The 27,910-nt window shown below is 44.3% G+C and overlaps 2 protein-coding genes and 1 long non-coding RNA gene across 4 annotated transcripts in view; 1 reads left to right on the top strand and 2 right to left on the bottom strand.

Moving 5' to 3' along the window:
* Nucleotides 1-617: 617 nt before the first annotated feature.
* On the bottom strand, nt 618-10,945 carry ALG11 (ALG11 alpha-1,2-mannosyltransferase). The gene is made up of 4 exons (XM_055542286.1): nt 10,788-10,945; nt 6,955-7,185; nt 3,345-4,276; nt 618-928 (listed from the first exon to the last, which is right to left on the bottom strand). The coding sequence occupies exons 1-4, from the start codon at nt 10,829-10,831 to the stop codon at nt 636-638; spliced, it is 1,500 nt and encodes a 499-aa protein (XP_055398261.1). The 5' UTR covers nt 10,832-10,945; the 3' UTR covers nt 618-635.
* Nucleotides 7,392-10,773, bottom strand: LOC129624405 (uncharacterized). The gene is made up of 3 exons (XR_008700936.1): nt 10,751-10,773; nt 9,830-9,914; nt 7,392-7,504 (listed from the first exon to the last, which is right to left on the bottom strand). It is a non-coding gene; the product is annotated as an uncharacterized LOC129624405 (long non-coding RNA).
* Nucleotides 10,946-11,129: 184 nt separating the features above from the next.
* The window catches only part of ATP7B (ATPase copper transporting beta), a 72,978-nt gene continuing 56,197 nt past the window's right edge, over nt 11,130-27,910 (top strand). For both annotated transcript variants that reach the window (XM_055542240.1, XM_055542238.1), the window contains exons 1-2: nt 11,130-11,487; nt 11,810-11,914. In XM_055542240.1, coding sequence (XP_055398215.1) covers nt 11,861-11,914 — 54 coding nt within the window. In that variant the 5' untranslated portion in view covers nt 11,130-11,487; nt 11,810-11,860. The remainder of the gene's footprint in view (nt 11,488-11,809; nt 11,915-27,910) is intronic.

Raw genomic sequence — 27,910 nt, 5'->3', positions numbered from 1 at the left:
TTCTAAAGTACTAATCAATTATTAGTCATCCATTTTTTTTTTTTCAACATTTCTGTTTTTTCTAAAGGGAAATTCTCTTTCCTGGTTTCTAAAGTAACCTGACAAATAGAATGTTTAAAATAATGAATTATACCAAAATTAAAATTGTTTCTTTTCTTTTAGAATTTGAGCCCAAACCCTAATCTAAAATTTTTACATTTAAACTATATAAGGTTACCTTTCCCATTTAGGTAACTTTGCCTTTTTCCATTGAAATAAAAACCTTGGCTATATGTACATACTGCTGAGGGCCTTGCTTATGGATAAGCAAGGGCCTTGCGTAAGGATCAGTTCAGTTCAGTCGCTCAGTCATGTCTGACTCTTTGCAACCCCATGGACTGCAGCACGCCAGGCCTCCCTGTCCATCACTAACTCCCAGAGTTTACTCAAACTCATGACCATTGAGTCAGTGATGCCATCCAACCATCTCATCCTCTGTCATCCCCTTCTCCTCCTGCATTCAATCTTTCCCAGCATCAGGGTCTTTTATCACAACAAGGAATGAGTTTAGAAAAATATTAACATATGAAGAGATGTTCATATTAACATATGAAGAGAAAAATATTATCATACAAAGATGTTTATACAAAACATCTTTAATTTGTACAGGTGTGGCATTTTGGGAATAATCGTTCCATAGATGATAGGAATGTCACTTCAAACTCCTGATCGGAGAATCTGCTTACGGATGCACGGGCACTGTTTCTGATTTGGAGCCTCTGTTCTGCAGACATGGAAAGAATATGGGCCATAGTCTCAGCATAGCCCTCTTCACTTTCAGCCAGGAACCCAGTCCTCTCGCCGTGGTGAGGAACGACGATGTCGAGCTTCGGGCCCCCCGAATTGTGTGCGAGGACAATCATGCCAGCTGCCATACACTCAACAATTCCTGAGGAACAGAAATCAAGTCTTTTAAGTCTCTAAATGTGCTCATAAGAACAAGGACGAGCAGAATCCTTTACAATTTCAAAAGACTCGAGCAATTTAAGTAAATGTCTGTGTTTTTCCAAATTTACTCATTTAACTTCTCTGGTGCAAAATAAAATGTAAGTTTTTCAGTTTTCAAGGCTTCACAATAATGCTGCTTTGTTCTTTATTAAAACCGACAAGTAGACACAAGAATTGTCTAAAAAAAAAAAAACTACTGCAGATAATAAAACAAAGAAGACAGGAGAACGTTATTAGCAGGATGGTAGATAATAGATATTAAAAGATAAAAGGGGTAAAAAAAGATAAAAAAAACCAAAAACCCAGTATGTTAAGAGTTCAAATTACAGCACTAGGAGAAAAAAAGGAAAAAAGTAAGCCATCTGAGTGACACATTCTAAGTAAGGCTGGTGTTTATGTTACTGCTTGGGCCCAAAAGCAGCGCTGAACTACATCAAAGTTTTGGTTAGTCTCTGCCAATGATATAGCTGAGGACATAAACCTGGCCTGCCTTTCTTACCCGTTTCTAGAGAGAACTAAGCCCTTCAGCAAATGGTTGAGGTGACTGCTTTCTTACTTCTCCAAAGGAGGATACAGAGCTGCTATCATCCCAGCCACACAGGAGAAATGGAACCATCACAACTCTCTTCAACACTGGTGAATCTCTACAGAACAGAATCTTCTGCTAATGCTTTGATTTGAACTCTTATTTGAAAAATATGAATTACACCATTCTCTGTTCAAGGCTGGGTACCATTCCTCTGTCTTAGAGACTTTGACCTAATCAGTTTTACTCTCTCCAAAAACTTCCACTGCTCCCTCTCTACTGGCCCTTCCTATCAGCACTTAAGCTAGTTCAAACTCCTAAAAGCAGTCCCCTGTGAGCGAGTGCACACACACCCACCCTGTCTCCAGGTCACACGTCCTTCCCTGGCACTGTCTCTCCTTCCGTCTCTGTTTTGCAGACAGCTCGGGGCCAGCGTGGTCTGAGCTCGCCAGCACTCAGGGCTCCCTCACCGCCCCCGGGCCTCTGCCCACTGCTGCGCTGACACCGCTCTCACCCATGGTGAAGCCCACCATGTCTTCATCTCGCCCAGCATCTCAGCAGCACTGAACCCTTCGCTGTTCTCCTTCTCCCCTCAACCCTCTCCTCCCGTGGTTTCCACGACTGCTCTGCCTGGCTTTCCCCCCTTCTCCTTCACTGGCTGCTCTTCTGCCAACTTGTGACCTGTCGCTGTTACACTACGGGCAGCCTCTCGCTCTCCAGACTCTCCTATGCCATCCTGGCCACGGCCACAGGGCTGCAGTCACTCACTGCACAGCTCCTCACTCTGCGTTCCCAGGTCAGGCCCCTCTCCTTCCTTCAGACTCACATAGGCTACAGCTGCCGGACACACACTCACACGCCCCACAGCCAACTCCCACTCCACGTGCTGGAGACTCAGCGCCTCACCGGCCTCTGCTCTCAGCTGCCTCTCTGGATGAAAGTCTCCACCCATCACACGGCTGTCCAAACCCAACACCTGAGGCCATTCCAATGATAGCATCAAAGAATAAAAGAACCGAAAGAATAAAAGAACCATCAGAATCAACAAAAGAATCCAAAGTGACTGGGAAGAGCCCACCTGGGGACGGGGGTTCTCAGCTCCTGGGGCACAACAGGATCACCTGAGGGGCTTTACTAAATCTCCACCTGCGCCCACCCAGGGATCCTGATGTGGGCCTTGGGTGGGGGGCTAGGATAAGGTCCAGGGATCTGAACCAGCACAAAGACAGGGTGAAGTGTGGAGAGAAATGCGGGAGTTAAGAGCAGGCGCTGTCTGGATTAGAATCTGCCCTCTTCTCTTACTGTGGGACTGGGCAAGTTCTAAACCCTCTCTGTGTCGTTGATAAGATGGAAATAACCATAATACCTATCCAGTAAAGTTCTAGAGAGGATTAAATCAGATAATACTTGTACAGACTTTGAAAGTAACCACCATACAGTGAGTGGTCAAAAAATATTATCATTGGTTAAATGTTTTGTGTTAGTTGCTCAGTCACGTCTGACTCTTTGTGACCGCATGGACTGTAGCCTGCCAGGCTCCTCTGTCCAAGGAATTCTCCGGGCAAGAATACTGGAGTGGGCTGCCATGCCCTTCTCCAGATCTTTCTGACCCAGGGATCAAACCCAGGTCTCCCGCAATGTGGGCAGATTCTTTAACATCTGAGCCACCAGGGAATATGTTTTACAGGGTCTCAAATGAGGAAAACAAACTTGGTGGACTCCGGGAAGAGACTGAGGACTGGATGAAATCAGAGTACTATTATTTTTTCAAAACCACCGAAAATGTGTTATCTCATTGCACCACCACAAATTGTTTAGAGCACAAACTCACCAATCCCAAAATGCTCGTTCCACATGGTATGCAGACCAACTGTTGCTTCAGACAAGTAATTCTTTAACTCATCAAACGGAATGTTTATTTTAAATTCCACATCTTCTTGAACTCCGAGGTCCTCAGCAAGCCTTCTCAGTTGGTTTACCCTGAGTTCATCATCTTGGTTACGACAACCTCCAATGAGCACAAGTTTAAGTGGAGGAAGAGATTCACTCTCCTTCTTATTCAACAATTTAGCAAAGGCTCTGATCTGCAAAGGATGGTTCTTTTCAGGCCTGAACTGGCCAATCGAAACCAGTAAGTGTTCTGAGGTTGCCTTCTCTTCATGTAAGGGAAGATCCAAGAATGTTTGCACATCACAAGGTGGATAAACAATATTAGTGCAGTTCCCAACCTTCCACAGTGAGAGAATATGGTTCAGTGTCCAAGAAGAATTGACCATGACGATGTCACTGCAAGAACCAACAAGCCCATACATAAAAGCAAATAAATAGTAGTAGATGAGCTTTACTTTGCTGAGAAAAGGATTCCTGGTAATGAAGGCTGCGTTGTTAAATCCCACATTCTGATTCTTCACGACGGAGAGCATGTCAGTGCTGATGGTGGGGTAATGAACGTAGCTTCCAACTCGGCAACCACCTAGATACTTAAACAGAGGAAGTGTGAAAGCGTAGCCCATTGAATCAATGTAAACATCGGGAACACACTGCATCAGAGCTTCCCAGCCCAGAAAAATGGATCCCAGACTTTGGCCCAGCAGTGTGAAATGAGGATAGAGTGAATCTTCCACAAGGTAGCGCTTCCTTAAGAAAACAAACTTCACTGGGCGAGTTAACCTGATGTTAAATCTTCTGAACGCGCCTTCCAGTATCTGTTGGCCACTGACGTCGGCATCGCCAGTATAAACAACATAAAGTGCTTCTGGATACCTAAAATAAGGTAAGAATTTCAGTAGTTTAGGTGCAAACAAGCAAAGCATTGTAGATCATCATTTTTCTCATGATTGTAAAGAATCTTATTTTCAGACTAAAAAAAATGTTTTCCACTGAATTTATGACTCCACTCTACCTGGGTCTTTCACTGCCCTATAATTAAAACGTAAGTCTTCCAAAGGAAACTTCTAGTTCTTTGCTATTCCCTCTACTAAGAGTTTTGCATATAGCAGACATCAACAAAATAGCTGATTTATGAATGAGGCATTTTCATTCTTAAGAAATGTTCAAAAATGTTATTTTGACAACTTTCTCAGTATTAAAATGGTGATTTAGCCTGTGCTCAGTCACGTTCAACTCTTTACGACCTCAAGGACTATAGCCTGCCAGGCTCCCCCGTCCATGAAATTTTCCAAGCAAGAATACTGGAGTAGGTTGCCATTTCCTTCTCCAGGGGATCTTCCTGAACCAGGAATCGAACCCACATCTCCTGCATTGTCAAGAGGATTCTTTACCACTGAGCCGGTAATGAAATATTAATAAAATATTCATAAACAAGAGTTAACATTCACGAAAGGTAGTTAACATTCACTAAAAGTATCTTTGAGGAGGGCATGGCAACCCACTGCAGTATTCTTGCCTAGAGAATCCCCATTGACAGAAGAGCCTATAGTCCATGAGGCTGCAAAGTCAGACAGGACTGAGCAACTGGGCACTGCACAGCACAAAGGTATCTTTAGATAGGATCATAAATGCTAAAGCATTACTCAGGGATTTTTTTTTTTGGTCTCATCATTTCTTTAACTTTTTATTTTGTACTTGGGTATAGCTAATTAACAATGCTGTGACAGTTTCAAGTGGACAGTGAAGGGACTCAGCATTCTCCCCCAAACTCTGCTCCCATCCAGGCCGCCACGCAACATTTACTCAGGGTTTTAATCTGAGAAATGCACAAAGGTTTTAAAAGCTGGGCCTTGAGCCTGCATCACAATTATATATAATGAAAATATAGAAAAATACCTTCTTGTGATTTTATCACTTTGGCCACACTGTGGTTGTGTTTACAATTATTCTGAGTCATACAGAGAATGGGGAGACTGAATGAAAATCCAGTGTCCTGGATCTCGTGTCGAGTCAGGAAAGATTTGTAGGAATTAACCAAGGAGAAACAGGTTGTTTCAGGAAAAACAGGAACACTAGATGAAAAGGCAAGGAATCTTATAAAGGTATGTGCCCTGAGTTCAGTAGGCTGGAGCAAAGTATGTGTGAGGGGGCTGGGGAGGGATGAGAGACAAAAAGTGGCAAGAGAAAGATGCAAAAGTATCTTCCATGTCGTACTCATTATTCGGAGTTTTTTGGTTTGTGTGTTAGTGAGTTGGAGGAGTAATAGGGGTCGCTGGGGAGTACACGTACAAATCTCATGACGCTGGACCACTGCTCTCACGAGTTCAGTAATCCAGAGAAAAGGCTAATGCACACTGTCCTGAGAAGGAAAGAAGAGCATGCGCCAGAGCAGGGAAGGCTTCAAGGAGGTGGGAATTAATACAGGATTTAAGAAAATTCTCTGCATTTAGGGAGTTATGGGAGATGACAGAGGACACACAGAAATGGTGGCGAGAAGCCAAGATGGGGCTTAGCGTGGAGAAACAGAGAGCCGAGGGCATTACTCATGAGGACTTTGAAACTGAATGAAGGGCGTGTGCCAGGAAGTAGGGTCACCATGGATAGATAACAGTCTTCCTTGTATGATGAAACGATAATGGAACCTGTGTTTTGCTATGTTTTTTCTTGTGGGACTGGAGTGGGGACAAGGAAGCCTAAAACATTAAAAGATGTGTAAAACCAAATTCCTTCTATTAAATAACATGGTACTTTACTTAAGACTATCCAACTGGTAATGGTATGAAAATCAGAATAGATGCTTTCATAGAGAATATTTGCTGTGTATCACCACTGACTAAAAGTATTCAGATTTAAAGTATTAAACACTTCATAGTATTTGGTCAATTTCCTTTTATTATTCAATCTCCTCCACATACTCTCCCAAGGTGACCAGTTATCCCCACTAAACTACGCCATAAAAGTGCAGATACTTTCTGTTTCTTTATCATATCAATGGTAAAGATAAACTTCAATGGGATATTAAAAAACGATTTATTTATTCGTTTATTTTTGGTTGCACTGGGTCTTAATTGCTGCACACGGGCTCCCTCCAGTTGTGGCTAGCTGAGGGCGCTGTTCTTCCTTGTGGTGGGTGGGCTGCTTACAGCAGCGGCTTCTCCTGCTGGGGAGCACAGGCTGTCGGCGCGTGGGCTTCAGCGCTTGTGGCGTGGGGCTCTAGAGCACTGGCTCAGTAAGTCGTGGCACACAGGGCTTAGTCGCTCCGCAGCATGTGAGAGCTTCCCAGACCACGGGTTGAACCTGTGACCCCTGCACTGGCCGGCAGATTCTCAACCTCTAGACCACCAGGGAAGCCCTTAAATAGGATCTTATAAGATAGGTCGGCATATGAAAGAAGTGTTTCCTTGCTAAAGAACAGTTTAAAAAAGGAATCCCTGGCTAGCAATAAGTACTAGAAAAGACACATTCTGGGTAATGATTTTTTAAAAACAATTAATAATTTTTTAAAAACCAGTAATAATATACCAAATTAGCTAAGAAAGATGCATACCTACTTTTTCTGTAGAGCCCTTAAGGCACACCATAACACTCTTTCTCCTCCTCCGCCAGCATTGCAGTACGGATGGAAAAATGCAATCACCGTTTGATTTTTCCCAGTTTTGCTAGATGACGCTGACTTTTTCTTTCTCTGTAGCAGCAGTCGGATTCCCCAAAGGATAATAAGTAAACACACACACAAAGTTCCACATACAAATAGCCCGGGGAAGAATAATGAATAAAAAAACCTGAAACGAGAGGGGAATGGTGAAAATGGATATCATGTCATTAAAAAATGGTCCTGATGAACCTATTTGCAGGGCAGCAATAGAGACAAAGACATACAGAACAGACTTGTGGACACAGCACAGGAAGGAGAGAGTGGGAAGAATTGAGAGAGCAGTGAAACATATATTGGAGACGGAAATGGCAACCCACTCCAGTGTTCTTGCCTGGAGAATCCCAGAGATGGGGGAGCCTGGTGGGCTGCCGTCTATGGGGTTGCACAGAGTCGGACACAACTGACGTGACTTAGCAGCAGCAGCAGCAGTGAAACATATATGTTACCTATGTAAAATAGACAGCCAATGGGAATTTGCTGTATGATGCAGGGAGCTCAACCTGATGCTCAACCTAGGGGGTGCGATGGGGTGGGATGTGGAAGGGAAGTTCAAGTGGGAGAGGACGTATGTATACGGATGGCTGATTCATGTATGGCAGAAACCAATACAACATTGTAAAGCAACTATCCTTCAATTAAAAATAAATAAATCAAGAAATAATAGGAAAAAATGAGAGACTACAAATTGAAGTCTAGTTTCACATAACTGTTTTATATATTAGTTCAGTTCAGTTCAGTCGCTCAGTTGTGTTCGACTCTTTGCGACCCCATGAATCACAGCACGCCAGGCCTCCCTGTCCATCACCAACTCCCGGAGTTCACCCAGACTAAAGCCCATCAAGTCAGTGATGCCATCCAGCCATCTCATCCTCTGTCGTCCCCTTCTCCTCCTGCCCCCAATCCCTCCCAGCATCAGGGTCTTTTCCAATGAGTCAACTCTTTGCATGAGGTGGCCACAGTACTGGAGTTTCAGCTTCAGCATCATTCCCTCCAAAGAAATCCCAGGGCTGATCTCCTTCAGAATGGACTGGTTGGCTCTCCTTGCAGTCCAAGGGACTCTCAAGAGAATTCTCCAACACCACAGTTCAAAAGCATCAATTCTTCGGTGCTCAGCTTTCTTCACAGTCCAACTCTCACATCCATACATGACCACTGGAAAAACCATAGCCTTGACTAGATGAACCTTTGTTGGCAAAGTAATGTCTCTGCTTTTGAATAGGCTATCCAGGTTGGTCATAACTTTCCTTCCAAGGAGTAAGTGTCTTTTAATTTCATGGCTGCAGTCACCGTCTGCAGTGATTTTGGAGCCCCAAAAAATAAAGTCTGACACTGTTTCCACTGTTTCCCCATCTATTTCCCATGAAGTGATGGGACCATATGCCGCAAAGTTTTATAGCTTGTGAGTCTAACAAAATACTCAGCTATTAAAATTCTAATGCTACAGAATATCTAATGTCAAAAGTGCAAGTCCCCTTTAATTCCACAGCATACTGGCAAGTCAATGTACTTTTTTTTTTTTAATCAGCAGTAAAAATCAATGTTGATTCACCTTTCTCCTAATTATTAAAGGATTAAAGGATTAAAATAAATTTAATTATTAACCTAAACAAGATATGACTGGGAATGGCTTCTGACTCCAAGATGATAACATGTAATCCAAAGAAATATGTCTTCCGAATGGTGAATATTCCACAGTTCAAAGTTTGGTGAGATACTAAATCATTTTTCTTCTCTCACTTCACCTCAAGTAGAACAATTTTTGAGGGAAGAGGAAATTTAGATGTCTCCAATTCTATTCTTTGGAAGGAATGATGCTAAAGCTGAAACTCCAGTACTTGGCCACCTCATGAGAAGAGTTGACTCATTAGTAAAGACTCTGATGCTGGGAGGGATTGGGGGCAGGAGGAGAAAGGGACGACAGAGGATGAGATGGCTGGATGGCATCACCGACTCGATGGACGTGAGTCTGAGTGAACTCCGGGAGTTGGTGAAGGACAGGGAGGCCTGGCGTGCTGCAGTTCATGGGGTCGCAAAGAGTCGGACACGACTGAGCGACTGAACTGAACTGAATTCTATTCTGAGTGCTATGTCTGATCTGTTTACACCACCCTGAAACCACTGCTTCCCTAAATGTTTCTGAACCTGTTATTTTTTTTTTGTTTTCTTAGCTGCCATGCAGCTTGGGGGATCCCTGAACACTTCCAGAAAGTGGAAGTGTGGAGTCCTAACCACTGGACTGCCATGAGTCCCAGTCACTTGTTTTCTTTGAGGCAAAAGTCAATTCCTTCATTTTCCAGAAAATACCTACTAAATACTGAGTCAAAGAATCATGGTTTGTCTGTCAGTTGTTCTTCCAAATAAGAACTGTGTCCTCTAAAAACAATGTCTACTTCACCTTGCAACGTAGACAGTCATACAAGAGGTTTTCCTTAAGACAACTATTTTACTCTGGTATGGAGAAGTGCTTTATGTGTTCAATCCATTTTGTCATATAGAATATTATAAAGATATGTACTCAAGGGTTTAGATTTAACAAAATTAATAATTTTTACCGCTTCATCAAGGACATTTTAAAGAAAAACTGGCTTTATCAAGTGTATGGAGGTGAAAAACACAATGACTGCTAGTCCAGTTTGAGAACACTGCCTTGATTTGTGCTAAGTAGTGGTTTTATCCTCCAAGACTTGTGCACTACCAGTGCAAATGTCAACAAAACAAAAACTGTGTCCTCTAAACATTATATCTTAACATTATATGAAAATAATTTTTACCTAGAGGAGTCGCTGAAAGGGCCTTAGGTCTCAGGTGTCTACGAACCACAATGAACCACAATGAACCACAATTTAAGAATCACTGCTGCGAAGAATGGACAAAAGTTTGACAGAAGTGGTAAGACTGGCCACTTAACGTTTGGAATATATCAGTTCATGAAAGCAATATTATCTTAAATAGTTAGCTTTCCTTTCCCAGGACAAGACAAGAAGCTGTTTAATTTAAAATGTTGCTGACTCACAGAATCCCAAGATTTCCATGACATTTTCTTCAAATGACTTAAGTGGGAAAATAAATGTGATAGGATTTTCAAACCGAACTATTCAACTTACAATCAGAAAAAAATCATATTAATCACTAGTTAACCCAGTTCTTTTGTTTTCAATTTGTTAGTTTCAAAGATACACATAGAGGTTCTATGAAGAAATTTATCAAACATCCTACCGTACTTGTACATCAAAACTACCCACTTAGAATTTGCTTAAATATAACTAAAATGTGTCATTAAGTATTTATTCATATTTAAGCACAAGACTTTAAAAAGTAAGTGTAAAGGGCAAACTAAGACAACAGAAGATCCGGTTTCTTCACCAAAAAGAGCATGATAGAATGGAGAATGAATTCGTGGGTCAATCATAAAGGAAAATGAGGAACTAATATGAATAATTTATGACAGACTAATTGGAGCGAACACAAGAGAAAGGAACAGCTAAAGCAGAGGGAAAGCGAGCTCTCAGAGAGCAGTGAGGCAGTGAAAGTAAACGCGGTAAACCGGGTCTTCAACTCAACCTTCTCGTGTATCCACCAAGACCCCAAAGGGAATGCACACTAGCCTTGAGAAAATAGCTTAAATTCATGACAAGGAAAGCCCCTGCCCGCACACATGAGTCGCACTGGGCAGACACGTAGCACTTCAGTACCGAAAACGCCTGCGAGCCTACACCACACGCTCCTCACCTCAATAACTCACACAAGCACCAACCCCTTTCAGCAGCCGCCATCTTCCGCCGACCCTCGAACTCAGGAAGCGTTTCGTCGTTCCCCTTCTCTATTGGCTCCTGAGGAACCTTGCGGCATTCCCCCCGCCCACACGGGGCCGACTGTGCACCTCAATTGGTTGCCGGTAGTAGCTTCCCACGGCCCTCCAGCCAATAGAATCTCCAGGGGAGTGGACAAGTTTTCCGCGTGGCGTCCTGGGTCCCGGCCCCCTCGTGGGTGGAGCCGTAGGGGGAGTTGGGCATGGGGAGGGCGTGGCCTGTGATGGACAGTCGGTGCACCCGCCCTCGGCCCCCACCCCCACCGAAGCCCCGGCTCCGGCGCCCCGGCCCCTATTCTAGAGCCCCGCTGCCGGTCGGAAACCAATGGGAGGCTCTTGCGCTTCTGGGATCGATTTTCCAGGTGCGGAGTTCACAACCGCAGCAGCTGCAGCGTTTCTGATCCGCGGAGCCCTGGAGTCAGGCGCGGAGCCCAGAGGGAGCTGCGCAGAGCGGACCCGACGGTGACCCCCGCCACGCCGCACCTTCCAGGCCGGCAGTGGGCGAGCCTGGGGATCTGCATCTCCGGCCCGGGTCTACGCGGCTCGCCCTGGCTCCTTCTCTCCCTTGGCACACGCCCAAGGCTGAAGACAGACCGAGGCCAGAGCGCACCGGTCCAGGAGGTAGCGGAGAATGGTGAGGGGGGACGGGCCCGCCCCGCCTGGGTTCAGCTCGGCGGAGTACACTCGGGCACCTACAGGCCCGTCTCCGGGTGTGGGTGCGAGTCTCCGGCCCACCCTCCCCTCAGGCTCTCATCCCTGCGCCCCCCAGGGCCAGGGGCAGAGTGGCGCGCAAGTTTGAATTAGCCGGTGGGGGTCGAGCTGCAGATTCCGCCTCTGAAATGCAGGTGCCGGATTGGGTTAGAACCGAACCACGAGGATGCCACCCACGGAGCGCTCCTCCTCTCCCTGGGTTTTAACACCGCGTTTCTCGTCCCCTGACCAGGTGACCTTGGGCTCCGGGCTGAATCACAGAAGAAATTAGTTCCTCCGCGAGATGAAGCCAGAGGAGGAGAGACCGATTACAGACCGCGAAAAGGCCAGTCGGAGAGTGAGTTACTTTCCCGGGGTGCTGTGTGCGCACACCTGCCTGGAGCACCTTCGGCGCTCACCTACTATCCTTGCTGCGCTCGGCGCGTGGTGTGCGCGGGGGAGGCTCCTCGGCGCGTGGTTTGTTAGAGAACACCCTTTAGAAAGGGCGTGCTATTAACTGGTTTTCAGTAACAGTTTAAAACCCAACACTTTTCTGTTCGTCGGATGTTGAGGAGTTTGATGCTGGAGAGGTAAAGTGAGAGTTGACTTGTTTTGTAAGATCCCTAATTGCCCAGTTCGAGTAAATTAGCTGTCCTGAAAAGTTCTTCAAGAATTGGTGCATCGACCCCTTCATGGTCTATCCACGTCCTGTGGTGGTGTTTTGTTGTTATTGTTTGTTTTTGAAGAACTATTTTGAGTTCATTTAAATTATGCAAGTAATTTAGTGTAGTCTCTTAAAAACAGGACACAAATATTTAGCACGAAAAGCAAATCTGTTTTCCAGTGTTTTTCTGCTCATGTTCATAGGTCTTCATTCATTCAGCAAATACTTACTGAAAACTTAATATTTCTCAGGCACAGTTTTGGAAAAGGAAATGCAGTGGTGTTCACATATCTGTTATGTTAATGCATATCTATATCTCCAGAGAAATCTTTAGGTTCTTGTGTATGTGGTTTTAGAATATTTGTTAGTATTAATCGCTTAGTTGTGTCCAGTTCTTTGCGACCCCATGGACTGACTGTAGACTGCCAGGCTCCTCTGTCCATGGAATTCTCCAGGAGAGAATACTGGAGTAGGTGGCCATTCCCTTCTCCAGGGGGTCTTGCCCACCCAGGGATCTGAACCTGGGTCTCAGGCATTGCAGGAGGATTCTTCACCATCTGAGCCACCAGGAAAGGTTTTACCTAAAGGAGATCATATAGTGTGTGTGTGTGTTTTACCTAAAGGAGATCATATAGTATGTGTGTATGTGTGTTCCGGTTTCACAGTATATTTTGGAGATTGTTTCATGTTAGTACATAAGTATCTATGTAACTTAGTTTTGAGAGAGTCATTTCCTAGGCAGGTTGATAAGGAGCCTAGGGGTCCCCAAGGAGAGAGGGGTCTGGAATTCTCAAGGAGGAAGAACAAAAAGAAAAAGGACAATATCCTGCCTGAGGACAGTCTCTGGATTAAAAACCTGGCTAATTCTGTTATCTTAAAATGTAAATTATGGGAGTAGGTCTGGTGAGGTCTTTATAACCTCCAGACATTCTTTGGATTCATTGGAGAGTATATAACTTCATTGCTAACACTAGCAAGGGGGTACTCTTTCTGCCCCCTTCTGATGCCTATGTCAGAAGCTTTCTCAATCTCCTTTATACTTTAATAAAACTTTATTACACAAAAGCTCTGAGCGATCAAGCCTCATCTCTGGCCCTGGATTGAATTATTCTCCGGGGGCCAAGAATCCTGGAGTCTTTACGTGATTCAACAACAACCTTTCAGTTTTACCTCTGCTCAGTATGGATGCTCCATAGTGTATTTCTTCTTTTCCCATGGGTAGACATTCTGATTGCTTCTATTTTTTCTCTCTCACAAATCGTGCTGTAGTGGACATTGTTGTAGGTGATTTTTCATGCTGACCTTTGAGTATTTCTCTAGGATAGATACCTGTGCTTAGTCACTTCAGTCGTTTCCAACTCTCTACAGCCCTATGGACTGTAGCCCCACCCTAGGCTCCCTTGGCCAAGAGATTCTCTAGGCAGGAATACTGGAGTGGGTTGCCATTTCCTCCTCCAGGGGATCTTCCTGACCCAGGGATTGAACTCAAGTCTCCTGCATCTCCTGCATTGCAGGCAGATTTTTTACTGCTGAGCCACCGGGGAAGCCCAGGGTAGACACCTAGGCCAGGATTGCAGATCTGAAGAGTAGACTGTACCTTTCCTACAGATTGCTGAAATTTATTAGACAGCATTATTGCACTCCCTTTTGGGGTGAAATTCATCTAGGCCCTGGTTGTGTAGAAAGGAAGGAAAAATGGACTATGGATGGGCAGAGAGAGGCTGCTCAATAGTTTATTCTTACTGGGATGACTCTGCATTTAATGGAGAAGCAGGGAGAGCACCTGTGGGGGAGGGGCAACTCGTAGAGAAGAGGAGACTTAAAACTCTTAGGGTGCCCTCACCGCTCTGTCCAGTAAAAAAAATCCTTATCTGCCGGGGTCCAGCCCCAGCTGATCCAGGGTATTCGAAGGAGAGACGGCGTAGGCGAGGGTCAGGAAACAACTGCTTAATTAAACGCTAATTAAGGATATAAAGAGTAATAGAATAAGGATAGCTCAGTAGGAAAATTCAGTGGAGAAAAGAGGCTGAGTAGCTTGGTTTACGCCGGAGACCAATAAAACTTCAAGACAAGAAGTTTGCACCACTTACGTAGGCCACAGGCATCCTTCCGTTCTCCCGAAGGAGAGGAGACACTGAGGCCTCCCGGGTCGGATCTTAGAAGCCCAGGCATAATTAGTAAGCATGGTGGGTTTCACGCTCCAGATGGAGACTCAGCCAGAGTGAGAGAGAGACATGGGGAGACCAGTCTTTCGAGGAACTGATCCCAATTCTTTATTTTTCATGGTCTACTTTTATACACTGAGATGTTATGCAAAAGTCACACGGGGTCAGCAGTCCTGACTTTTATCAAAGTCAGGTGCTTCATACAAATGTATACAGAGGTCTTAGGGGTGTTACATCATCTTCTGGCCAGGGGGCCTGCTGACAATTTACGACCCTCTCCTTGTGACAGCGGTCAGTCAACCAGGACACTTATTTCTCCAGGGGTGATTATTCTTAAAACAGACGCCACCCAAATAAAGTTACATTCCTATAGGGTGAGGGTGTAGTGGGTTTTAGTTAAGGAAAGAATTTACTTAGCCTAAGGTCTAACGTGATTTATATCAAAGGTTAATACTTATTTCTTCTATATATTCATTAATGTGTGTAAGGGCAGGGGATATGGAGACTTAGCAACAAACATTGGCTCAACAAATGAAAAAACCCTTCACCAATACAATTTCTAATCAGCCCATTATACTTACACTAATAGCTTTCTAACTTTTCTAAGGAACCTGTTTTTAGAAGGTGTAAAGCATCTCGTGCCTCTCACAGTTGGGAGGCTGTGAGCAATCACATGTGGTCAGACAAGCCTGTCAGGCAGGCTAGAGAACCTTCAGAGGAGTTTGTAGGTTAAAACACTCTTGTCACACCCAGGAGTTTTTATTAACTGGAGCTCTAGGTTAACTCCTTCTCCGAAAGAGGTGGTGGGGGACAGCCCCCCGTAAAGTCAGAGGTGTAGGTGAGAGCACAAAGTAGTAAAGTAGGCAGGCTCTGGTTATGGGGGTAGATGCTCGAGGATTTCCAGGGGGACTCCTGAGGCTCGATCCCGCCTTTGCGGATGTCGAACCTCCTTCCTCATGACCTTTGCCATGGGCGGAGTGCCTCACACCGGCCCCCAACACTTATCTTTCCAGATCAAGCTCGAGACCTGCCTCTTCTTGAAACTCTGTAACTGTCTCTGTTCATGCCACGCCTCACCCTCTTCTGGATTCCACTGATAATGCTGCCAGCCAGCATTATTGAGCTTCCTATGTGCTGAGCATTGTGTTGAAGCACTTTCTGTTCCTCTCTGTACACGCTCATTTAATCCTCACAAAAACTTTTGATGTAGGTATTTTCTCGTCTTCACCATTTATTTGACAGTTTGTTTCAGTACAAGCATACCTTAGAGATACTGTGGCTTCGGTTCCAGACCACCACAGTAAAGCAAACAGGCTTTGTTTGGTTTCCCAGTACATATAAAAGTTACGTTTACACCATGCTGTCGTCTGTAAAGAAGGCTGAACGCCAAAGAATTGATGCTTTTGAACTGTGGTGTTGGAGAAGACTCTTGGGAGTTCCTTGGACTGCAAGGAGATCAAACCAGTCCATCCTAAAGAAAATCAGTGCTGAATATTCTTTGGAAGAACTGATGCTGAAGCACCAATCCTTTGCCCACCTAATGCGAAGAGCTGACTCATTGGAAAAGACCCTGATGCTGGGAAAGATTGAAGGCAGGAGGAAAAGGGAATGGCAGAGGATGAGATGGTTGGATGGCATCACCGACTCAATGGACATGAGTTTGAGCAAGCTCTGGGAGATGGTGAGGGACAGGGAGGCCTGGCGTGCTGCCGTTCATGGGGTCACAAAGAGTCGGACACGACTGAGCTACTGAACAACAACAACAAAGTGTACAATAGCATTATGTCTAAAAAATGTTCACATCCTAATTTAAAAATAACTTGATTGCTAAAAAATGCTAACCATCATCTGAACCTTCAATGAGTCATAACCTTTTTGCCAGTGGAGGGTCTTGCCACTACCAGCTGAGAATTGTCACTCACCACATGATTCTACAAGTATGAAGTCACCGGCCCCTGCAACCGTTGCCCTTCAGCACACTCTGCAAAGAGTTCAGGGCAGAGATCAGGAATGAGGTACTCTGTGCTCTCAGAAAACTAGCAGAACAGGCCTTCAGATAGTTAGCTACTTTCAGGAGATTTTATGAGCCCAGTTTCTTGGATCTTCTCATACCTAGGAAAACACTAAAATCATTAGTGGAGACCTCTGCTCCATGTGACTAGCAGCAAGCAACCGTCTCGAAAGATGTGTGCTTAACTGCATGTATCCCCCTTCCCTAAAGTCATATATATATGCTGACTCCCCCTACTGTGCAGCAGTTCCTCAGAGCTATCTCATTGTAGGCCCACATGAAACTTAACTCACAACTCTCAGTCTGAGCATTTTTTTTTTTTTTTTTTTTTGGTCAATACCTCATTGTTAATGGATGCTGACCGATCAGGGTGGTGTTTGCTGAAGGTTGAGGGTGGCTGTGGCAATTTCTTAAAATAAGACAACAGTGAAGTTTGCCATACTGATTGACTCTTCTTTTATGAACGATTTCTCTGTTTGATAGCATTTTACCCACAGGAGAACTTCTTTCAAAACTGGAGTTAGTCCTCTCAAACCCTGCCACAACTTGATCAACTAGTTTGATAAAGTTTATGTAACATTCTAAATCCTTTTTTGTCATTTCAGCAGGTCTTCACAGCATCTATACTGGGAGTAGATTCCATCTATGAGCAAACCATAGTCTTTGTTCATCCATAAGAAGCAGCTCCTCTTCCATGAAAGTTTATCATAAGAGTGCAGCAATTCAGTCACTTCTTCAGTCTCCCCTTTAATTCTCTTTCACTTGCTTTTCCCTGCTAGCTCACCTGGTAAAGAATCCGCCTGCATGCAGGAGACCCTGGTTCTATTCCTGGGTCAGGAAGATCCGCTGGAGAAGGGATAGGCTACCCACTCCAGTATTCTTGGGCTTCCCTTGTGGCTCAGCTGGTAAAGAATCTGCCTGCAATGCGGAAGACCTGGGTTCAATCCCTGTGTTGGGAAGATTCCCTGGAGAAGGGAAAGGCTACACACTCCTGTCTTCTGGTCTGGAGAATTGCATGGCTGTATAGTCCATGGGGTTGCAAAGAGTCGGACACTACTGAGCGACGGGTTCAATCCCTGTGTTGGGAAGATTCCCTAGAGAAGGGAAAGGCTACACACTCCAGTCTTCTGGCCTGGACAATTCCATGGCTGTATAGTCCATGGGGTCTTAACGAGTCGGACATGACTGAGCGACTTTCACTCACTCACTCATGCTTGCTTTTCCACCACATCTGCAATTACTTTCCTCATTAAAGTCTTGAACCCCTCAAAGTCATCCTTGAGGGTTGGAATCAATTTCTTCCAAATTCCTGATAATATTGGTATGTTGACCTGTTCCCATGAGTGGTGTGTGTGTGTAGTTGCTCAGTCGTGTCTGACTGTTTGCGACTCCATGGACTGTAGCTCACCAGGCTCCTCTGCCCATTGAATTCTCCAGGCAAGAATACTGGAATGGGTTGCCATTTCCTTCTCCAGGGGATTGAACCCAGTCTCCCCACATTGTAGGCAGATTCTTTGTTGTCTGAACCACCAGGGAAACCCATGAGTCATGAATGTTCCTAAGAAGAGTAAACAAATAATGTTATTCTGATGCTGAGAAGTGTGGTGAAGTACATGAATCTTGGGAGAGGCATTAGGATGACATGGAAGTGGAGGGCCTCTTTTAAGCAGGTGATCAGGGAGTTCTTCCTGGAGGAGGAGGCATTTGCGTGGAGACCCAAGTGATTCAGATTTGGGGGAAAGGGTTCTGGGTTGAAGAACCAGGGGGTGTCAAGCTTCTAAGTTAGGAGTGACCTGAATTGTCTGAGGAGCGATAAGAAAGCCAGAGTGGCTGGAGCAGAGGGAGGTGGGGGAAAAGGTAGAACACGAGGTCAGTGTTCATCATCTTTACAAATGGGGAAACTGAGGCAGAGAGAAGTTAGGTAGCTTGCTGGAAGTCCTGCAGCTGGTAAGGGGCAGATCTGGGATTGAGTCCCAGCTTGGCCTTTCTTGCTTTCTCAGATATGTATTTTCTTCCAAACTTACTTGACAATTGGTCATATACCAATTGCCTTTGATCAAACTTTTCTTTGCAATATAGTTTTGAACACAGCTTTCCTTTGCAACTCTGCGCTTCTTGAAAGTAGATACCAGGTTAGAACCATTTAAAAACTACTCTGCACAGCACATAGTAGGTGCACCACAGTGGCTCTTGAATAAAGAATTAGACCATGATCCCCTCCTCTGGTCTTCTCTTCAGAGGCCTCCCCGTGGGGCGGCAGTGACCCTTCCTGAATAGGAGGTGGCCGGTGACCTGGCCATTGGCCTTCAGTCCATGAACACTGGAGCACCTTCTGTTCACTTGTGGGGGCCGAGCAGAGGGATGCAGAGATGAACAGAGGTCTGCCCCATGCTCTTGGAGCCGGTGGTCATAGGTGCTGGAGCAGAGGTGTCCTCACAGGGTAGGTCGCACAGACAAGGGTGACCGGCTTCTCCTGTGAGGGAGTGGTGCAGAAAGCACTCCGGAGGCAGTGGTGAGGCCCTGGAGGAGGAGTGGGTGTTGGCTGGACTCACAGTGGACTGGAAAGAAGGATGTTGCCAGTGGAGACTAGCATGTACAAAGGCCCAAGGACAGGACTGGAAGGATGCATTTGGGAGGCTGTGAGTGGCTTGGAAAGTGATTATGGAAGGCCCGGTTTTTCAGATCAGGAGTTTGGACTTGACGCCCAAGATTGGAGAGTTTGAGCATAGGACAACAGTCTTGAGACACTCAAGGGAGTGGGAGCTGTTGGAACCTTGCTAGAGGCCTTGGACAATGACCTGCAACATCCAGACTGCAGGTGGCTGAAGAGCCTAAAGAGGAACTGGGAGACAGCTGTTTTGTCCCTTTTTTTGTGGAGTCTACACTCCTGAGGGTCCTAATGTCAGAGGCCGGTGGTTATCCTGACAGCCCCAACACAGAGCACATTTGGTACTGTAGTAACTGGGGAATACATTGCAGGGGTGTGAGCATGCTAGCTTTATAAATGTGTTTTTATCTGACATGCATTCTCTTCTCCATTGCAAGCATGGGGATGGGCCAGTGACATGAGCACTGTTCACTGATAGCATAGCATAGATAGCGAGGACATAACCGAGATCAAGTGTGTGCAGTGTTATTTCTATCTGTAGAGTTGGAATCACTGCCAAGTGGAATTCTGGAATGTTTGTGACTTTTTTTTTCTTAATTAGGTTAAAAGAGAAAATCTGAGCAGATCAAAGGTTGATGAGATAAAAGTAGAGGGCAGAGCAGAGAGTGACTCTTTCATTGTGATGTAACTAACCCTGCAAATAAGAGTTTTAAAACACCAGTAATTGTGAAATCCATGGTGCTTGAATCTTGTAGCAGCTTTGTTGAAAGCCCGGTTCCTCCCCAAACTAAAAGCCACCCCCAGCATCTGGCATTAGAAACATTTAAAATTCATTGGGAAATTGCTATTATAAAAGTAATTTGCCTCTATAACAAAAATCTGGAAAATAAAGACCAAAAGGGGCAATTTTTACTTCTATTCCTGCCACTCTCAGGATTGTTAAAAAAAAAAAAAATTCAACTGAGTAAAGATCTAGTTGGTGGGGAATTCCCTGGTGTTCCAGTGGTTAAGATTCTGGGCTTCTAGTACAGAGGGCCCCGGGTTCCATCCTTGTCAGGGAACTAGACCCCACATGCTGCAAACAGGAGTTCAGGTGCTGCAACCAAAACTCGGTGCAGCCGAACAAATAAATTAATTACAAAAAAGATCGAATCGGCTTTATTTAATTATTCATGAATCAGTCAGCCTCCTATCTTCATAGAAAGAAAGGGGCTCCAAGGAGCTGTACAAAGTGGAGGACGTATAGGCATAGGAGAGACAGGGCAAGTTAGTTATTCTAGCAAAGAGACGATTGTTTCAGGTCAGGTCACCTTCCTATTGGGAAAAGCAGGGGTCTGTCAGGCAGATTACGCGACTAGTACTGCCCAGCTGGTTGCAGACGTGACTGGTTGAAGGTCATGCTGTTCCCGGAAGAGACTGAAGGTGCAGTTAGGTTACATATTATGTCTTGTTTGCTGATGTGGGGTTGAGCGTAGGTGACTCCCTACGGGGTGTGTTGTTTCTTTTTTAACACGATGACTGTCATAAGTCCGTTTGTAAACTTCCTTTGTTTGCTTTTGTTGCACTAGCTGTTGGTTTTTAGAATTAAAACATACCTTCTTGCAATTCGAAGAGAATCGGCATTTAACATCTTTGTCATATTTTATCCCAATGTCTTCTTCATTTTTTCCCCCTCTAAACCCAGTGGTGCCAACATTATAGATATACTTTTTAAAAACAGTTCTAAAAGCTGTCTATCAATGGGTCTGTTGTTGTTATTATTACCATTATTGAGTCTCTGGCCTCTCTTTCTCTGTCCCGACAGACTCTTGGTTTCGTTTGAATAATTCTTTCACTGGCATGCTGGACTTTCTTGTCCCTCCATCCTGTTGCTCCAGCATCAGCATACAAACCGCCCTCTCTCCTCACCGGAGCCACAGAATTGCCACGGAAATTCAGGCAACCGCGTGGCCGTTGCCCCTGACAATTTGTTTCTAATCCCGGTGGTGCCTGCAAATGCCTTTGTCTCATTAGTCAACCTGTGAGTCAGTCTTTCAAGCCTTCGCCACCGGCAGCGAGCCCTCTGCTCAGTCTCTGTCTTCCCTTCTTCTCAACAAATGGCCTCACTTCTTACCTGGAGAAAATTGACACCACCGCATGTGATTTTCTTCAACTTTCTGCCTGTCTCTCTGCACCTTCTCTCCAAATTTTGTGTAGCTCTCCAGTCTGTTTTCACTTGCCCATCCCTCGTCTCAGGAAGCCCACCTTCCTTTCAAGGTCCTCCCATCTTCCTTCCTCTCTGCTGGTTCTGGAGCCTTTGTTGGTCTGATCGGGTCTTGCTTTGTCTTCTCTTCGCCTCTAGTCTTCCCCTCTCTCTGCAGGCTTTTCTTCTTCAGCCTTATAAAGCCATCCATCTGCCTTCGCCCTGAAGTCTCCTGGCCTCGTGTCTCCCGCTGGCTGTTGTACTACTTCTGTCTCTCCTCTTCCTCAGCCTTTGAGGAAGAATCCTCTGTACTTGCTTGTCTCCACACCTCCACTCACTTTAACACCTTCCCTTTATTATTATTAGTTTATTGAATATAAAAGATGTTGATATATAAACATGTACACATACATAGATAGTTATAAAGCATAATAAACCAGAGAACACCTGGCCCAAGAACAGGAGAATTATCAATGTCATGGCTTCTTGGCATTGAGGGAACTCAGCTATTCCCTCCTTGGCTTCTTGTGTCACCCGGAGAAATACCCTCTACAGAGGTAACTACCAGCCTCAATTTTGTGCTTGTTGTAACCCAACTTTTGTGTGTGTGTGTGTGTGTGTGTGTGTCTTATCACATATATGAATGCCTGAACGATATATTAGTTAGTTTTTTGGTTGTTTCTGAGCTTTGTGAAAACGATATTAAAGTGTGTTTAGTTTTCTGGGGCTAGCTTGTCTCAGAAGAACACTGTTTCTAAGATCCACGGCGGTGAGTGTGCTGTTGGGAAGGTGGCACATTTTATCCATTCTCCTTGAAAGACTTGGTGAGCTTTGTAGGTTTCTGCAGTCTGTCCACTTCTGTTGCCTCATCACGCTCCCAAAATCTTTTTTGTTTGGGCTTCCGTGAATGTCAAAGGCATATCCTCTCTAATTCTTATTTTAATGGTCTCTCTACTATATTAAAAAAAAAAAAGCTTGATTGAGATATGATTCACATACCATGAAAATCCCAGGTATGTGCAAACATCTTCACAATCAATTTGGGGACATTTTCATCACCTGAGAAAGAAATCCTACCCACGCTAGCTATCACCGCCCCCCACCCACCCACCCCAATCTTCCCACGACCCCTGTGCCTGAGCAACCTCTACTCTACTTTCTGTCTCTATAGATTTTCCTATTGTGAACATTTTGTATAGATGGAGTCTTTGTCTTCTTCCTGATCTTAGGGGGAAAGCTTTCAGCCTTTCACCATGAAATAGGATGTTAGCTGTGGGTTTTTCACGCTCTTTATCAGGTTGAGGAAATTCCCTCCACCTCCTAATTTCTTAGGTGTTTCTATATGAAAAGATTTTGGATTTGGTCAGATGTTTTCTCAGTGTCTATTGAGGTAACCATGTGTCTTTTACTTTTTATTCTGTTGATATGATATATTGTTGTTTGGTCACTAAGTCGTGTCCGACTCTGCAACCCCATGGACTGCAGCCCGCCAGGCTCCTTGGTCCATGGAACTTCCTAGGCAAGAATACTAGAGTGGGTTGCCATTTCCTGCTCCAAATGGTGTATTACATTAATTCATTTTTGGATGTTAAGCCAAACTTGGATTCCTGGGACAAATCCTACTTGGTCATGGCATGTAGCCCTTTTTTATGTGTTGCTGGATTTGGTTACCTACTATTTCGTACAGGAATTTTGTGTCCATATTCATGAGAGATACTAGATTGTTTTTCTTGTTTCTCTTGTTTTCTCGTCATGTCTCTTCTGGTTTTGATATCAGGGTAATACTGGTCTCAGAATGAGTTGAGAAGTGCTCCCTTCTTACATATGTTTGATAGAATTCAATGTTGAAGCTGTCTGAGCTTGAGCTTTCTTTTGGAGGAAACTTTTTATTATCACTAATTGAGTATCTTGTTACAGGTCGGTTCAGAGTATCTATTTCTTGAGTCAGTTTTGGTAGTTTGTGTATTCTAAGGAATTTGTCTGTTTCATTTAAGGTATCTAATTTGTTGGTATATAGTTAGTTGTTCTTGGTGAAAAAGCTGGCTTGAAACTCAGTATTAAAAAAACTAAGATCATGGCATCCGGTCTCATCACTCCATGGCAAATACAAGGGGAAAAAGTAGAAGCAGTGAAAGATTTTCATTTCTTGGGCTCCAAAATCACTGTGGATGGTGACTGCAGCCATGAAATTAAAAGATGCTTGCTTCTTGGAAGGAAAGGTATGACAAACCTAGACAGAGTATTGAAAAGTAGAGACAGCACTTTGCCGACAATATAGTCAATGGTTTTTCCAGTAGTCATGTATGGATGTGAGAGTTGAACCACAGAGAAGGCTGAGTGCCGAAGAATTGATGCTTTTGAACTGTGGTGTTGGAGAAAACTCTTGAGCATCCCTTAGACTGCAAGGAGATCCAACCAGTCATTGGAAGGACTGATGCTGAAGCTCCCATCCTTTGGTCACCTGATGCCAAGAGCTGACTCATTTGAAAAGACCCTGATGCTGGGAAAGATTGAGGGCAAAAGAAGGGGACAACAGAGAGATGGTTACATAGCATCACTGACTCAATGGACATGAGTTTGAGCAAACTCTGGGAGATAGTGAAGGACAGAGGAGCCTCACGTGCCATAGACCATGGGATTGCAAAGAGTTGAACACGACTTAGTGACTGAACAACAACAAAAAGTTGTTTCTTGGTGTTCCTTTAAAATCTTTATTTCTGTAAGATAAGTAATAATCATCTTTCATTTCTAATTCTAATAATTTTCATCTTCTGCCTTTTTTTCACAGATCATTCTAGCTAAAGGTTTGTCAATTTTGTTGGTCTTTTCAAAGAGTCAGCTTTTGGTTTTGACAATTTCCTCTATTTTTCTGTTCTGTCTTTTGCTATTCCACTCTAATCTTTTTTATTGTCTTTTGAGTGTGTTGAATTGTGTTCTCTAATAGATATGTTGAAGTCTTGAGTCCTGGTACCTGTGAATGTGATATTACGTGGAAATAGGATCTTCTGCAGATCTAATCACTTAAATTAAAATGAGGTGCTACTGCATTATGTGTGTGTGTGCTTAGTCACTTAGTCGTGTCTGACTCTTTATGACTCTTATAGACTGTAGCCCTCCAGGTTCCTCTATCCATGGAATTCTCCAGGCAAGAATACTGCAGTGGGTTTCCATTTCCTTTTCCAGGATATCTTCCCAACCTGGGATCGAACCCACGTCTCCTGCATTGCAGGCAGATTCTTTACCATCTGAGCCACCAGGGAGGCCCCCCTACTGCATTATAGTGGGCCCTGTGTCCAGTCACTGATGTTGGTGTAAGGACACCATGTGAACACACAGAGAAGAGGAGGCCATGTGGTTACAGAGACAGATTGGAGGGATGCTTCCATAAACCAAGAAATGCTAAAGCTTGCCAGCATCCACCAGGAGGTAGGAGAGGGATGTGGAAGAGATTCTTCTTCAGAGTCCCCAAAAAGGAAAATCTTGACTTCTAGCCTCAAGAGCTGTGAGAGATTAAATTTCTAATACTCAGTGTATGGTATTTTGTTACCTCAGGACACTGATACACCTCCCTTCTGCTTGCTTTAGGTTTCATCTTTCTTTTCCAGTGTCTTAGGCAGAAATTTGGATTATTGATTTGAGATCCTTTTTTCTTAATGGAGAAATTCACAGCTGTAAGTTTCTCTCTAAGCACTGCCTTACCTGCATCCCATAAGTTTTGTCTTATCGTGTGTTGTGTCTTCATTTTCATTTATCTCAAAGTATTTCATAAACTCCTGTTGATTTCTTCTGTGACCCTTTGGTTATTTCGGAGTGTGTTGTTTGATTTCCATGTATTTGTAAATGTCCCCAAATTCTTTCTGTTACTGATTTCTGATTCCATTGTTGTCAGAGATCATACTTTGTGTTACTTCTGTTATTTTAAGTGAACCGAGGTTTGTTTTGTGGCCTAGCATGTGGTGAAGCCTAGAGAACGTTCCATGTGTACTTGAAAAGAATGAATATTATACAGTTGTTGGGAGGAGGGTTCTGTAGATATGTTAGTTGTTCATATTTTCTCTCTTGTGAGTCTGATACAAATTTCAGTGTGTGTTTTTTTCCTCCTACACCAAACAATTCTCGGGCACCAGTGGGTGTCCTACAATTTAATGCATTTGTGATAGTGTCTATCTGAAGACAGCATCAGCTGCCATGGGTTAAGGGCTCAGTCCTGCAAGATGGGCCTCTTTGTCCTTCCACTTCAGACACCAGTCACAAGTCTGGGTTGTCACCTGTGCTTCTTTGGGTTTCATTTGCTAAGGGAACCCACAACTCAGAAACATTTATCTACTAGATTAGCATTGTGTTACAAAAGGGTACAACTCAGTAACTGCAGGAAGACAAAGATGCATTCGGCAAGTTATATGGGAAGGGCCACAGAGCTTCCATGGTCTCTGGTCACACCATTCTCCCCAAATCTTCACATGGTCACCAGCCTGGAAAGTTTAGAAAACCAGTCCTCTGGGGTTGTTATGGAGGCATGAATGATTAAATCATTGGCTGTAAGTGGTTGAACTTGATCTCCAGACACTCTATTCTCCCCAGAGTGTTCGATGGGACTAAATGTTTGAACCCTGGAATCACCTCTTGGTTCCCCTGGCAACCAGCCCCTATCCTTGGGTCTTTTAGAAGTCACCTCTCTAGCTGTGACAAAAGACACCTTTATCATTTTTCTAGCACTCTGGAAATTCCAAGAGTTTTAGGACCTCTGTGCCAGAAAGGGAATGGAGACCAAATACGTATGTCTTATTATAAGACAACAGTATCACATATTTTCTGCTTGATCTTCTGCCTAGTTTTTTTGTCTGTTATTAACAGTGGAATTGAAGTATCCAGCTGATACTGTTGAATTATCTTTCTTTCCATTTCTGTCAGTTCTTGGTTCATCTGTATTTGTATTCTGTTATCAGATAGCATATGTTTATGACTTTTCTATCTTCCTGGCAGATTGACTTTTATCATTATAAAATGTCCCTTTGTTTCTGATAACAGTCTTTGCTTTAAAGTCTATCTTGCTTGGTACTGGGCTTCCCAGGTGGTGCAGTGGTAAAGAACCCACCTGCCCATGCAGGAGACACAAGAGACTTGGGTTTGATCCCTGGGTTGGGAAGATCCCCTGGAGAAGGAAATGGCAACCCACTCCAGTATTCTTGCCTGGTGAATCCCATGGACAGAGGAGCCTGGTGCGACTATAGTCCATGGGGTCGCAGAGAGTCAGCCGCGACTGAGCAGGAGCACAAGGGTTAGGCAGCCTCTCACCTGGCACTGGCAGCACACTCCAAGGAGCAGACAAACAAATGGAAGGCTCTTACAGGTGGATGGGTGGGCAGTGAAGGTATCAGCACAAAAAAGGGGAGATTATTTGGGGCTAGGACATCTTTGAGAAGGCAATGGCACCCCACTCTAGTATTCTTGCCTGGAAAATCCCGTGGATGGAGGAACCTGGAAGGCTGCAGTCCATGGGGTTGCTGAGGGTCAGACACGACTGAGCAACTTCACTTTCACGTATTGGAGAAGGAAATGGCAACCCACTCCAGTGTTCTTGCCTGGAGAATCCCAGGGATGGGGGAGCCTGGTGGGCTGCCATCTATGGGGTCGCACAGAGTTGGACACGACTGAAGTGACTTAGCAGCAGCAGGACATCTTTTGGGGGGCAGGGATCTTTTAACTATAAGAATATTTGCTCTAAAATGAGAAGTCTTTTTTTTTTCAACTAGAGTATAATTGTTTTAAAATGTTGTATTAGTTTCTGCTGTACAACAGTGTGAATCAGCTATATGTATACATATATCCCTTCCCTCTTGAGCCTTCTTCCCACCCCCATGCCCACCCGCTCTGGGTTGTCACAGAGCACCGGACTGAGCTCCCTGTGCTATACAGCATCTTCCTACTACCTACCTATTTTACACATGGTCGTATATATCTGTTGGTCCCAGTCTCTCATTCATTCCACCCTTCCCTTCTCCCCCCAGCTTCATCCACAGGGACATCAGTTCTCTCACTTCACTATCTCTTTGTCTCTGTTCCTGTGCAGGGAACCCCCTCTTTATCTCACAGGTGACCTCACTAATTTTGATTAGGAAATTTCAGATTGGCTCTTTTATAGGTCACCTTTTTGAGAGGGGTTGAAGCTACAATTAAGCCTTGATTTGCAGGAGTCGGGGGCAAATGACTGCATTGGGCACTTGTTATTTCTTTCTAACAGTAGCATCTGAGCTTAGACTGCTGGCTTGAAGGGAAAAGGAATGGGTGAGTGAAAGAGAGAGCCAGCTTTGCATGGGGCACTTTCTGAATGTTGATTGAAAGTTTAGCAGTCGGTGTTTGGTAGCAAGCAAATAAAGTAAGCTGTTTTTAGTACTCTCTGTAATTCATTCAACAAATAGTTACTAAGAAACTTTAAAATAGACGCACTGTTTTTGTGCTGGGAATACAGTGCTGAGTGAAGAAAACAGACAATTCCCACCCTTGTGAAACTTATATCCTAACTAGGGAGACAAGTAAACAAGTCAGTAAAATACATGTTGTTATATCAGGCAGTAGTTGAGTCCTCTGGAGAAAAATAAGTAGGAAAGGACCATAGGAAGTGGGAATGTTTGAAATTGTACCCAAGGGAACTGGGGAAGCCCCTGAGAAGGTGAGCTTTGAGCAGGGACATTAGAAGGGGAGGACCTGAGTCATCTGGATGCAG

This window comes from Bubalus kerabau, chromosome 12, assembly GCF_029407905.1.
Source record: "Bubalus kerabau isolate K-KA32 ecotype Philippines breed swamp buffalo chromosome 12, PCC_UOA_SB_1v2, whole genome shotgun sequence".
Classification (NCBI taxonomy): Eukaryota; Metazoa; Chordata; class Mammalia; order Artiodactyla; family Bovidae; genus Bubalus; species Bubalus kerabau.
Note: the sequence above shows the minus strand (reverse complement) of the source record. Positions and strands in the feature narration are given on the sequence as shown.

Bases quoted from the DNA above. Each gene is read 5' to 3' on its own strand.
- ALG11 (XM_055542286.1), bottom strand. From the start codon at position 10,831: ATGGCGGCTGCTGAAAGGGGTTGGTGCTTGTGTGAGTTATTGAG. The intron at 7,186-10,787 runs GTGAGGAGCGTG...CTCTCGTTTCAG, and splicing joins TGCTTGTGTGAGTTATTGAG to GTTTTTTTATTCATTATTCT. The intron at 929-3,344 runs GTGAGTTTGTGC...TCTGTTCCTCAG, and splicing joins GAACGAGCATTTTGGGATTG to GAATTGTTGAGTGTATGGCA.